The sequence below is a fragment of the Manis javanica genome, chromosome 4 (genome assembly GCF_040802235.1).
Source record: "Manis javanica isolate MJ-LG chromosome 4, MJ_LKY, whole genome shotgun sequence".
Taxonomy (NCBI): Eukaryota; Metazoa; Chordata; class Mammalia; order Pholidota; family Manidae; genus Manis; species Manis javanica.
This window is the reverse complement of record NC_133159.1, coordinates 23615204-23627994: the sequence shown is the minus strand read 5'-3', so window position 1 is coordinate 23627994 and position 12791 is coordinate 23615204. Positions and strand designations below refer to the sequence as shown.

General features: G+C 58.2%; 1 protein-coding gene across 1 annotated transcript; it reads right to left on the bottom strand.

Annotated features, from left to right (window-relative positions):
* Window positions 1–1768: 1768 nt before the first annotated feature.
* TINAGL1 (tubulointerstitial nephritis antigen like 1) lies at window positions 1769–11626 on the bottom strand. The gene is made up of 12 exons (XM_017660318.3): window positions 11473–11626; window positions 10641–10958; window positions 9605–9668; window positions 5880–5972; window positions 5549–5663; window positions 4346–4469; window positions 4111–4261; window positions 3786–3975; window positions 3640–3685; window positions 3255–3378; window positions 2408–2453; window positions 1769–2299 (listed from the first exon to the last, which is right to left on the bottom strand). The coding sequence occupies exons 2-12, from the start codon at window positions 10948–10950 to the stop codon at window positions 2159–2161; spliced, it is 1404 nt and encodes a 467-aa protein (XP_017515807.3). The 5' UTR covers window positions 10951–10958; window positions 11473–11626; the 3' UTR covers window positions 1769–2158.
* Between the last annotated feature and the right edge of the window lie 1165 nt (window positions 11627–12791).

Here is a 12791-nt window from a genome sequence, read left to right as displayed (position 1 = left end):
CCTCTTTATAACAACACCTCCATTACCAACATCAGAGAACCAGGGGTGGCTGATGGAGGTGACTGAGGTACCCTCTCCCACTCCAGTGCCAGCCAGGCAAGCCTGGGGTTCCCAGGCAGGGAACAGAGTTAAGCAAGGGCTGAGCCTTCTCCACATGGTCTGCAGGGCCACGCCTCCCATGCCTCCCTGTAGGGCTGCAGACTGGAGCCTCCAGTGGGCCTCACCCCTGTTCCCTCCCTTCCCCACCCGACACTGCTTCCGGCAAAGGTCCTTGTAGAAAATTCCAGCCTTGCCCAGCAAGCAGCCCCTGAACAGGGGTTTTTCCAGCAAGGTGGAAGCTGTGGAGGAGGTGGCAGTTGGCAGCCCCCACTGACCTTGCTCGGGACTCCCTGCCTGTCATCGTCCCCAGGGCCCCTGGCCAGCATTGGCTCCTTGGGAAGGGCGGGCCAGCCAGGAGAGCTGGCTCAGGACGTCCTAGCAAACAGGATATGAGACAAAGGCGGCTGCTTATCGGGAGCCCACATTCCTTTCAGGTTATGCCCACAGAGCCCCAGGATGCTGTGGCCTGGGGGCTGCTCTCCCCGCCGGAGGACCTCCCTGCTGCCTCCTTTCAGTGACTCTGGCAGCCGCTGCCTTTCTGTCAGCTGCGGATGTGAGCAAGCAGGATTCCAGCCAAGAGCACCATACTGACATCTGTCTCTAGAGGGATGGGCAGAGGCTGGTGTCTTGGGAGGCAAGTGGAAGCAAAAGGATGGTCCACATTCACTCAACCAGTCCACTGCAATGCCCCCTTGTACCAGGGTACAGGTGTGGGTACCAAGACCCACCAATGAACCAGACCCAGTTCCTGCCCTCAGGGAACTTCCTGCCCAATGGAGGAAGCAGGTAGACACAGAGATACGTGGAGCACTGGATGGAGGGGTGGGTGCAGGTGAGATCAGGGAGGGTGTGTTTGAGCCATGCAAGGCAGGGTGGGGGTGGTTTAGGGAATCATAGGTCCCTTGCACAGTACCTGGCACATCAGTGGCCCTCCACAGGTACTGTCTGAATGAAGGAAACTTGGAGTGGCTTTGAAATAGCAGTGGGACATGGGGTGGGTGGAATGGAAGTGCATCTGGGCTGCAGGAACAGCATGTGCAAATGCCCGATGATATAATGTACTGGACATTTGGGGAGCACAGTGAGGACCCTGGAGTTGCCTGGGCACTGGGCCTAGAAGCTGGGAGGGAGGCTGGTGGGCAGGTCCTGATGGCCTTGAAACTCAGGCTGAGACCTGGGCTTATTTTGCTGGCACTGAGTGCATGGGGTAGTAGAGGAGGGAGAGGGCTCAGAGAGGCAGGCCCAGCCTGGCCCAGGGGCTGGGAAGGAGGGGGGCCTCTTCGCCTGGGTGGTTTGGAGAGGCTGATCTGTAAAGACAGAGGCTCCAGCCTCTGAGGGTCTGTGCCCCCCTCGCCTGCTGGGCACTGGCACCACTTCTGCTGATTGGTGGGTTGGGCTCCCCCTGACTCAGGCAGTGCTGACTCAGCGTCTGAAAAGGTGGTTCCCATGGGCCCATGTCTCTCTGGGGGCCAAAGGCCATGCCATCTCTGCCCCAGCCACAAGTGGGTCAGTTCCCAGGGCCACCAACAATTAGGGCCGAATGGAAGCTAAGATTTCTAGTTCACCCACCCCTGCCAACCAGCAAAGCCTCAGGCAGTCCTTTCTGCTGTCTAACCACATGCCATCCCAACTTCAGCCTGGCTTTCCACTCCCAGAAGTTCCAAGGTACTACAGTTATCAATTCTTTGGTTTTATTTTAAAACAGTGAGAAGAAAAATAAATATCTTTTAAGAATAAGAGTACAGGGATGGGGTGGGGTAGTGGGGCTGGAGACTTGGGGGTGTCCTGGCTTCCGTGGTCTTGCGTGGGGTGCTGGGGGGCCTGGGATCTGCAGGCCCTCTCCTCGCGGCCAGGCCCCTGTCCCGTCCCCGCTGGGAGGTCTGGGGGCTCCACCAGCCTCGCCCGCCCGCGGCTCCCAGGCCGGGCGCTGCGTCAGCGGAACCGCTTGGATTAACCCCGTGGCGCCCGCCCGCGCCGGGAGCTCCGTCGGGCGGGGCGGAGTGGGAGGTGCAGCCCACAGCGGGCATTTCCGCCGGCGGCCGGCGTGGTGCCCGCCGCCTCAGTGGTGACCCATGTCCTCCATGCCCACGCGGCCCCAGACGCCCAGCACGAAGCTCTCGATGTCGCACTCGTTGGCACCGCGCACGATGCGGAAGTGGCCCCTCTCGCCCCAGGCTGGGCCCCAAGAGTTGGCCGCGGTCTGCAAATGAGGAGAGGCCGTGAGGAAGGGAACGGGCGAGGGGGCCCGGGGAAGAAGGGCCGGGGGAAGGAGACAGCGCCCCCCGGACGCGCGCGCGCAGAGCCTCACCCAGTATTTGAGCGTCCTTCCATCGGGCAGCGTCTCCTCTCCCCACCTGCGGGCAGAGCCGGGAGGGGAAGGGCGCTGATCACACCTGCTTTCAAGGACTCCACCACCGGGACTCCCTGCCCAGGCCCCTGTTGCCTCTGGTGACTTGGGTGCACTCTCAAGACTTGGGCAAGTCTCTGTCCCTCTGCCTACTTCCCTCAGTCTCCGTCCGCTGCATCTATGCCTGCGAACCCTACATCCAGGGTGGGAAGGCGCCAAAGGGAAGGCGCTGGAGGGGGTGAGCAGCAAAGGGGGGAACCCTATCTCTGGGCATCCACATCTGCGGCCCAGTTCTCTGCGACCTCACACATCAGCCTGCCCTCCCTCTTGGGGAACCAAGGAGAGGTGGGTGCCAGAGAACAGAAGGAAGAGACTGAAAGAATGTGGGTATCCCAGAGGCCCCAAACTCCCACTGCAAAGTGCAGTACATTAGTTGGACAATTGAAATCAGTGACGTGAGCATCTCTCATTGTAGCAAGTGGGGAAAGCCAACGCTGCGGAGTGAGTCAGCGAGTCAGGCAGAGTCAGGACAGGTGCCGAGGTGGGGAGAGGTTGAGCAACTCTTGACTCCTTGTCAAAACTCTTGAGTTATTTGATCCCAGTGTATAAGGATGGAACAATTCCTGGAAAACCTTAAAGGCCCCCAACTCTCAGTGTGACCTAGGGCAAGTCCCTCCTTTTTTTGAGTCTCTGTTTCCCTCTCTTTAAAATAGTCCTATGCAGAGAGATGGTAAGGATTCAAGGCAGGCTCAGAGCCCCAGGGCAAGCCCTGCTGCACCCCACTCCCTCCGCTCCCCGAGCCCCTCACCCTGTGATCTTGACCGAGTGGGTCCCATGCCTGCGGTATCGCTCTGGCCTCCCAAGGCTCACTGGTGTGTGTCTGTAGATGCCTCCTTGGTACAGGAAGAAGTCCTCGTGCACCTCCATGAGGGCTGTGGGTAGAGGTCAGATAGGGCTGGCTCAGCCCATTAGCACAGGCACTGACGCCCAAGTCCAGAGATGCAAGCCCAGGCCCCAGACAAGACTTTAAGTGGCCCTGTCCTGGTGCTACCTATGGGGAGGGGACACAGTCCCCACACTCCCAGCCCCAGTGGATTTGCTGCTCAATACTGTACAGACCACTTATGCCGCTGTGCCCAGACTCAAGCAGGCACAAGCTTCTGGAACCAGAGGGCAGGATGAGGGGCACTTACCTTGGACAGGGCCATTCTCCATCAGCTCCTTCATGATCTCCTTCTCCTGGAGGGTGGGGGTGGGGTGGGGAGAAGAGTATCCATCAAGGGTGAAGCTCCAGCCTTCTGGGTCTCTCACCTCTGCCCTCCACCAAGTGCAGACTTACACTGGTACCAAGGCGGTAGGCAGGAGTGACCTGGTAGATGTCATTGTCATGGACATGGCTATTGGGACAGCGGGCAGTGGCCTGGCGCTTGCCCCGGCCCACGGCCCGGCTGTGCATCATGCAGCGGGGCGCCTGGCCAGCCTCGTTCTGCTCACGGCCCGAGAATGGGTAGCAGTGGTCAGACACAACCCTGGAGGGGCAGCAGGCAGGAGCAAATGCAGAGTGAACATGGTGCGGCACAATCCAGGCCCTCCTGCAGGGTGCCGTGCCATCCTAAGGCCCCCACTTCATGCCAGCTTCCTGGCCCGTGCCCTCTGCTGCTCACCCTCGACGTCGCAGGAACCACCAGGCACCATCGAGACGTCCACCATGGCAGCCCTGCTGGTTGTGCGTGTCACAAGACAGCAGGTTCTGGGGTGACAGGACAGGTGTCATGTGGCCCAGAGAATGGATTGAGACACGATCAGATGCCACGGCTGGTAGGGGAGGCAGAAGGGCTGTCAGGGGCTCCACCTGTGGCCCTCCTTTCCCTCTGAGCCAGTCCCTGCCCTTGGACACACCTGCTGTGGAGAAGGCCCAGGAGCCTGCACAGTTGCCCTGGTCCAGAGGCTCATGGATCAGGTTGGGCCACTTCTCCGAGGCCTCAAAGGCTGTGGGTAGCACCTCTCCTGGGCCCAGCACTGTCTGCAAGGCAAAAGTGTCTGTCTGCCTCCTGCCCCTCAGGGGTGCATTGGCATTGGAGGGCCACCAAGAATCAAGGCCTTCTGCAGTTTGATCTTGAACCCGTCTGCTGCTGAGGTGTCTAGCAACATCCACGATAACTCAAGTGGAAGACCCAAGTGCTGTCATTCAGTGCCTCCCTTGTGTCAGGAGGGGTGTGACTAGTCCTGTTTTACAGATGAGGTAACTGAGGCCAGGTACACGAAAGAGGCCAGGGACAGGGACTCCCTGCTTTCCATCCTCAACCCCTGCCTTGTTCCTCCTCTGCACCTTCTGATTTGCTACATCCTTCTTCCCACCAGGACCTTGGGCTCCAGGCCCTAAAGGGCAGGAGAGGAAAGAAGCAGTAAGGTCCTGTGACCGGGCAGGCTGCCAAAGCAAACAGCAGGAGGCAGAAAATAGCAAAGGCCCAGAGGAGTGAGGGCATGGGCAGGGTCTGGTCACCCCAGCCTGGAGCTGAAATCCCTCTGCAGGGAGGGCCACTGTGGCCAGCAGCTGCCGCTCCCCGCCCACCACTGATGGACACATCCTCCAGCATGTGCCCCAGCCCCGTCCTGCTGAACTTCCCCTTCTTCACCCTTTGACTGTTCCAGGTTTGTCCCTAAGGGGTTCCACTGCTAGGAAGGGAGAAGCCCCCTTGTCCCCAGGGGTTCCATCAAGTCAGCATTTGTTTCCAAGAATTGCTGCTCTCTGTTCAGAGCAGGAGGAGTGTCAGTCCGCTTCCCAAAATACCAAGGTGACTTCCTGACCCCTTGGGCTCTGACCCAGCCATATTGGGGCCAACAGCATTTTTCCCAGGCTGGAGAGGCCAAGAAGGGGCTCATACTAGGAGCTCAGAATCTGAGCATGAGTTCTTCCAGGGCAGCTCATCTTGTTAACAGGCAGGAAACAAAGGCCCACAGAAGGAGAGTGTCTTGTCCGGGCACACAGCCTATCAGAGGAGGATAGGTCCAGGCCCTTGGAGGAATGGGGCACAGGGTACCAGGGGCCCTGAGGTCCTAGGCCATGTGAGATGGCAGGATTGAGGGCAAGGAGGGACTTACGTGAATCTCATTCATGTTGGAGACGGAGGGAGATGGGCGGATGGTGCCCAGGCGGTAGCGAATGCCCTCATTCAGGGTCATGCCCCAGAAGGCACTGTGGTTCCCAGCCCACCACCTGGAAGAGAGGGGATGGAAGTCACAGACCTGCTAAGGCTGGGGGCCCTGGAAGCACGTGCATGTGAGTAGGAGAGATGCACCCTGGCTGAGTGCACACATGAATAAGACTGAGTGTGGCTGTGCCCAGCAGGACGTGCATTTGAGGCAGACTGTACGTGGGTATGTGCGCACATGTGCATGTGTGGCCACTACGGGCACTTCCAGAGCCTCTCACCCGTAGTTGCCTTGGTTGATGGCGTTGATCATATCTTGGTCCACCAGGCATGGCTCCTGGTCACACTCCCACTGCCCTTTCTCCTGGCAGGTGCTAGGGGAACAGGAGGGAAGAAGTGAGGTGGTGCTGGGCACTCTCTGAAGGGAGGAGGCCTCGCAGGTCCATACAGCCTGCAATTCTGTACCCGCAGCTATGGGTGGATCCTAGATGATCCCATCAGGATGGTGGCTTTAAATGTCAACCTCAAGTTCTTGATTCTCAAGCATATATCTGCTGCTGGGATCTCTCCCTAAACTCCAGATTCAAGAGTCTTGCTGCCACACGTCACCACTGAGGTGTCTAACAACAGGTCAGTCTTAACACATCCCAAAACAATTTGCTGACTCCCCTTGCTCTCACGCCTGCTCCTTCCACAGTCCTCAGAAAATGGCCATTCCGTCCTTCTTGGAGCTCAAGCCAAAGTCCGGGAGTCACCCTTGACTCCTTCTCTCATGTGCCAATCCAGTTCATTGGCAAATCTTGGCTCAAACTTAAGAACACATCCAGAATCCAAACCATGTCTCATCCCCTCCTGCAGCCAACGCGGGCCAGTCACCTTTCACCTGGATTAGGCTGCAGCCTCCTCACTGCTCTCCCCGCTTCTGCCCTGCGCACACCCCTCCTTCAGTATATTTTTAACATAGTTGCCAGAGTGATCCTGCCCAACCCAAGTCATATCACGCCGTTCCCCTGCCCCAAACCCTCCTTGGCTTCACATCACAGAGTAAGAGCCAAAGCCCTTGTGCTGAGAAGGCCCTGCATGACCTGTCCTCCTGTCCCCTCTGACCCTCCTCCAAATCCTGGTTCCCAAGACCCCAGGCAGGCTGGCCCCGACTTCTCACCAGCCGTGCTCCAGCCCCAAGGCCTTTGAGCTGCTCATCCTCCAACATCCTCACGGCTCACTCTGACTTCTTCCAAGTCTCTTGGGTGACCCTTCTTAAGTGGCCTGGCCACCCTATCTTAAAATTTAGTATCCTCCACCCTTCCTATCATGCTTCCCTGTTTTATTTTTCTCCTTAGCATGTCATCACCATCTGACATTCTATATACGTAGTATCTCTATTGTTTATGCCTGTTTCCTCATAGACTAAAGTCCTTGAGGGCAGGTATTGTTTAGTATCTTCAGTGTCTAGAAAACAATACCTACTACATAATAGGCACCCGATAAATATTGTTGAGTGAATGAATGAGGCTCTCTAGTGAAGTGACTAGGAACATGGCTTCTGAAACTCAAATCCTGGGCTTCAATCCCAGCTGACTAGTCACAGACCTCAGGTAAGTATTTAAACTTTCTCCTTCAGTGTTCTTATACCCTCTTCTGGGGATTAAATGATGGGCTCCTAAGCCCTTTAGCACAGGGCCTGGCCCTTCATAAGCGCTCAAGGGTTGTTACTTGTTGCTGCTGTCCTCGTTACAAGAGCCCCAGGGCCTTTCTCTTGAGTTTCAGGCTCCTGTCCAGTGGGCCCCCTGACATCTCTGTCTGGGTGTATCCCAGACTTAAACTGGCCCAGGCCGCCTTCGTCCAAAGCTGCTCCTCCCCAACATCCTCAGCTTCGAAGATGGCATCTCAGCCACCCAGGTGTTCAAACCAGAACTCAGTGTGGTGTGCGGTGCACCCCCTCCACCCCCACCACCAGCAGGTCCTGGGAGGTCACAGACCAAAGTGCTCTGAGTCCATCTGCCTGTCACTCCTCCACTGCCACCACCCTACCTGGGGACATCATCACAGCTCACCTGGACTGTGGCAATGGCTTCCTAACCAGGACCCCTACTTCACACCCTGCAATCCATTCACCACCTATTCTGTGCTCTCTAAGTGGCTTCACAGGATTCTTAGAACAAAATAGACAATCCTCAGCACCTTTTATGAGCCCCATGGATAAGGCCTGGGCCTCCTGAGGACTTCTCTCCCCACTTCACAGCTCCGGCTGAAAGAATTCCGTCCCACCTCCTGGCCTTCCCACAGCTGTCCCCCAGCCACACCACCCCCGGTCCCTCCCGTTGGGCTTGGGCCACTCATCTTCCGTCTTTCCATCTTTCCGTCTCTCTGGTATCATCACAAATGACCCTTCCTGTGTGGCTTCCCCTTGCCCCCATGCTACTTAAAACTAGGATCCTCCACTTGTCTCTCTTTGCCGCTGTGACACCTACAACAGTTGTAATGACATGTGTATTTGTGTGGGTGGTCCTCCCCCATTAGACTGGAAGCCCCCATGTGAGGACCAGGACTGGCTGGCTCGTTCTGGCTTCATCTCAGCCCAGCACAGTGTCCGCCAAAAAGGAGGTCTTTAATAAATGGGTTTTGACTAGGCGGTTGAATTCTATGAATTCTATGCTTTTACAAGCTCATAGCTCTGTTATTACAAGATGCTGAACTGCCTCCTCCTCCAAGTCCTACCGAGGCTCCCGCCTCCAGTGTTGCCTTTTAAGGAGCCTCAGGGGGAACAGACCCAGTATGGCTGGGCTCTCCAGCCCCAGAAGTGGGTGGGGCACTTTCAGGGAGGGCTAGAGGAGACCTGCCAGCCACCAAGGAGGGGAGGCTCCTCTGTCCTTTCCTTCCTCCTCTGACTCTCGAAGCATTCCTCGAGGGCTCACACAGCCTGGAAGGCCCATAGACACTGCCCCACACACTCCCCCAGGTGTCAAGCACAGAGAACAGCTGCCCAGAGCTGGCTGGGGTGGGCAGAAGGCTGGTCAGTCTTTTCCTGCCACCTCCCCTTTGGACCTCAGGGCTGCCCAAGCAGGTCCAGACTGGGCTGGTGGCAGCAGGTCCCAGCATTCCACAGGGGACCTGGGTGGCCAGGCCCCAGGGATAGGAGTGGGAGAGAGTGTTAACCCCTCAATGTCCCCAGGCACCCTCTTAGGACCTGCAAAATCATGCAAGCACTCTGAACATACACACACACACACTCTCTCTTTCTCTCTCTCTCTTTCTATCTCACCCAGATACTCGCTGAAATGTACGAGTCCCCACTCTCACTATGACCCTGTACCTCTCATACCAGTGAGGCAATGGAAACAGCTTATGCGTAATGCATTCCAAAAAGTTTCCTCCTCCCTGGGGCCTCTCAGTCCCAGGCAAAGAGGGCATGGGGTGGAGTGGGTGCAGGGCCTCCTCCTCTAAGTCACAGGGTCTCCGTTATTTCCATGAAGGTATTCAAGGCTTCCAACCCACATCAGGACTTGGATTAGAGTAGGGGGCATGCCTGACACCCTCATCTTCCTACCAGGAATGGTGGGGGGAAGGAGAGGGGCCACATTCCAGGGAAGGCCCTGCTATGGGCTGGCTGGCCTCCAGCTCAACCATCCCTGACCCTCATCCGGTCCAGGGCAGCGGATGCGGCAGTCAGAGGTTTCCTTCCTGGCGCCCCCTTCTCTGACTCTCCCGTGACATCAAGAAAGATTGGGAAGGGCAGCAGCCCAGCCCAAGGCAGGAGAGGCAGGGAATGCATCCCAGCTCTGGGGCTGCACATGGGGCCAGGCATTCATGGTTGACCACTCCTGGGGAATGTTGTTATATAAGCTGACGTGGTCAGTGTAAAAATTCCCATGTTACAGATGAGGAAACTGAGGTTCGGAGAAGGGAAAGGACTTGCCCCCAGCAAGTGAGTGACCAATAGGATTTGAACCAAGTCTGTCAGCCACAAAGCCCACAAGGCAAGCCCCCTCCAAGCCCCAACACTCACCAACGGTTACAGTTGTCCCAGTAGGTTCCCCAGACTGGATAGATGCGACCCCCATGTATACATCCTGGTGGGAGGGAAGAGGACAAGAGAAGTGGAACCACGACCACAGACAATGGGCTGAGATGGCCAGGTCCTCAGAGGTCAGGTGTCCTGAAACCTCCCAAACACACCCTCTCCCGGCTGCCCCACACGCTCACACACACACACACACATCCCAGCCCTCACTGAAACTTAAGCCAGACTGTAACTTCAGACATCTCCTGCAGAGTCACACAGCAACTGCTATCTGGGAAGTTCTACAGTGACTCCAACTTGGATCCACCTTGCTGCACCTGGATACCAGCCACATATTCCCTGTATCCTTTGCCATTTAAGTGAGTTGGGGCTTAGAGATGGGGAGTAGCAGAGGCCTATGGAAGCCAAGGCCCAGAGAAGGTAAATCACTCCCCTAAGATAACACAGCACTTCAGGATGACAACCCAGACATGAAGGCTCAGAGCTGCAGCCCCACGGAATTGTGGGAAGGAATCCAAGGGATTCTCCTATTGAGCAGAGGCTGCTGCGAGGGAAAAGATGATGGTGAGGGCTGAAGGCAGCAATAGATTTGACCCACCTCCCAGGTGTGAACAGCCATCCCACAGGCAGAGAAACCTGAGCAAAGGCAGAGGAATGGTGAAGATGACCCCGACCAACCCCAGTTTGCTTTATCAGCTTGAGGGTGAGTCAGCAGGTGGGGCCAGCACCTTCCATATCTGGAATGGAGACTGGACTGGGAGGAAAGGCAAAAGGCTGCCCTTCTCCTGGGCCAACTTAGAATCCCACTGGCTAAGGAACTTCTCTCTTTCGGTTTTGCTGGAGAGATTCAAGTTAGACCAGAGCAGGGACTTCCCAGAGGCCCAGAGAGCGGGGCAGGGTCTCTCCCAGAGTCTGCAAAGAAATCCTCTCCTGGAAACGTCAATGCATCAGCCTTGCTCCGGAGCCTTGCTGAGTCTGGGGCTGACAAAGCGACCCACCCTCCTGGCCATCTGGTGCCCACCTTGGATGGGGGGAAAGGGGGGTGGCACGCCGAGGCAGAAGTCCCAGAAGTCAGGGCAGCAGTCGGAGACGGTGCGGTTGCAGAAGAGGTCACAGTAACAGGTAGCGCCCAGGTAAGGCAGGGCGCAGTCATCAGCGCGGCCGCGGCAGCACAGGTCCTGCTCCTGGCAGTACCTGCCTCCCGCATCCCGGATGCCCCGCAGATGCAGTGCCGGTGCTAGCTCCCGGCGCCAACGACCCCGCTGGGCACCCAGAGCCAGCTCGCCCGCCAGCAGCAGCGACAGCAGCGGCCCCGCTGGACATCGCCACATGGTGCCTCCTGGGCCCGGGGGTCAGAGGTCAGGAGTCAGAGGTGCCGGGCCGCAGGGCCTCCCTGCTCCCCAGGGACTGCTCTCCCGGCTGGCTGGGGCCGTGAGTCCAAGGGAGTTCAGCAGGGTCACCCTGACTCCCGTGTGCCCAGGCAGGACACGGGCAGAGGAGCAACAGTTTACGTGCCTTGGCTTATAGGGACAAGAGGACTGGGCAAGAAATGGAGCCCCTCCCTGACCTGCTTGGGGACCTTCAAGGACAGGAGGTGGGAATGGTGGCATTCTTGGTGACCCCACTCAACACCCATAGCATAGACCCGAAGTCTCCTCTCCAGTCCTGGGTCCCTCGGCCCCTCCCTCAGCCTCCATCCGTGACGTGGGTACCCCCTCTTCTGTTCCTCTCTCTGCCCCTCTGCCCCTCCCCACTCTCCCTGTCTGCGATCTGTCCTGGTTCTGGTGTCTGCCCGCTCCTCTTGGTTCCCCCTGTCTACACCGCCTCCTCTCGGAGCAGAGGAGCGTCCCTACCTGGTGAGGGGTGTGGTCTGGGTCCGGGCTGCCCCACCACCTCCGCCTCGCGGTTCCTGCGACAGCTGGACACTCAAAGTCAAGTGAGGAGCCCGGGGGCGGGATCGCCTTTTGTACCGCCCCGCCCCGCGCCGCCCCGCCCAGTCGGGCTGCGGAGGGAGGGGCCCGGCTCGCCGGCACCTGGAGTGGCCCGGTAACTCCGCTGCGGGGCTTGGGAGCGGGACGGTGAGCACGTGATTGCCCTCTCTGGCAGCCCTGCCCTTAGTGGGCGGAACTCCAACCAAAGCAGAAAGGATTGTGGTCTGACACCAGTAAGGACCTCCCAATGGCCTTCAGAGCAGGCCGTGGAGAAGGGGAGATAGGGCGCAGCGGAGCTCTGAGTTTAGGACCCGAATCTGGGAAAGATGGGGAGGGTGTGGTCGGCAAAAATCTCTAAGACTCGCTTAGATCCCTCAGTAATAAAAAGCCATGCACACCCCTCTTCACAGTGCCCCCCAGGTTTGGGGCAGCCCCAAGCCGCCTCCGTTCCCGGGAATGATTGGAATCTGGAGGAGGAAGGTTTAGGACCCTGCGGAAGCCTTGGGAGGCTTGTCCTCCGGAGGGGTGGGATGCTATGGTGTGGGGGCTGCCTCTGGCCTTGAGACCCCTGTTTGGGTCTGGCCTGCCTAGTCTGCCTCCTGGCACTTTACCCAGCACTGCCCCCTCTGTCAACCCAAGGGCATCCTGCTTGGCACCCTGTGCCCCTCCAGGGCTCAAGGCAAGAGCCCTGCCAGCTGGTGCCCCCTGCAGAGCACCCCCTTTCCTGCCATGAGCACAAACCCTTCCTTTGCCCAGGCTGGCCTGGGCCCCAAACAATGAGGCTTCTGTCCCACCAGGCTCACCATCACCTCGTACCTCCCCATTGCGCAATCCCCTCTCTTCCAGCAGGTTGGGTCAGAGCCAGAAGACTAACAGGAGAGAGGATGAAAGAAACCACACCTGGACAGAGACCCATCCCCAGGCCTGAGCCTCACAGCTGCCCCTTTGGAGAGCATCAAGCATCAGGGACTCCCTCTGCCCTGTCGCTGACCTCCCTGTACCACTCCCCCAGCCTCAGGGCATCCTCAGCTGGCCAGCTCCTGGGGAGGGGAGGGACCAGGACAACAGGCATCTGTGACTGGGTTACCCCCTGCCAGGCGACACTGGCAAGGAGTCTCTAAAGGGATCTGCCCCAATAGGGGATGGCAGGGGCAGGGGGTGATGTCCTGGGGTCCCAGCACTGGCACTGACACCCAGGAGCGGGCCTATCTGTTTCCTGCAAGGATCTGGGAAAACAAAGC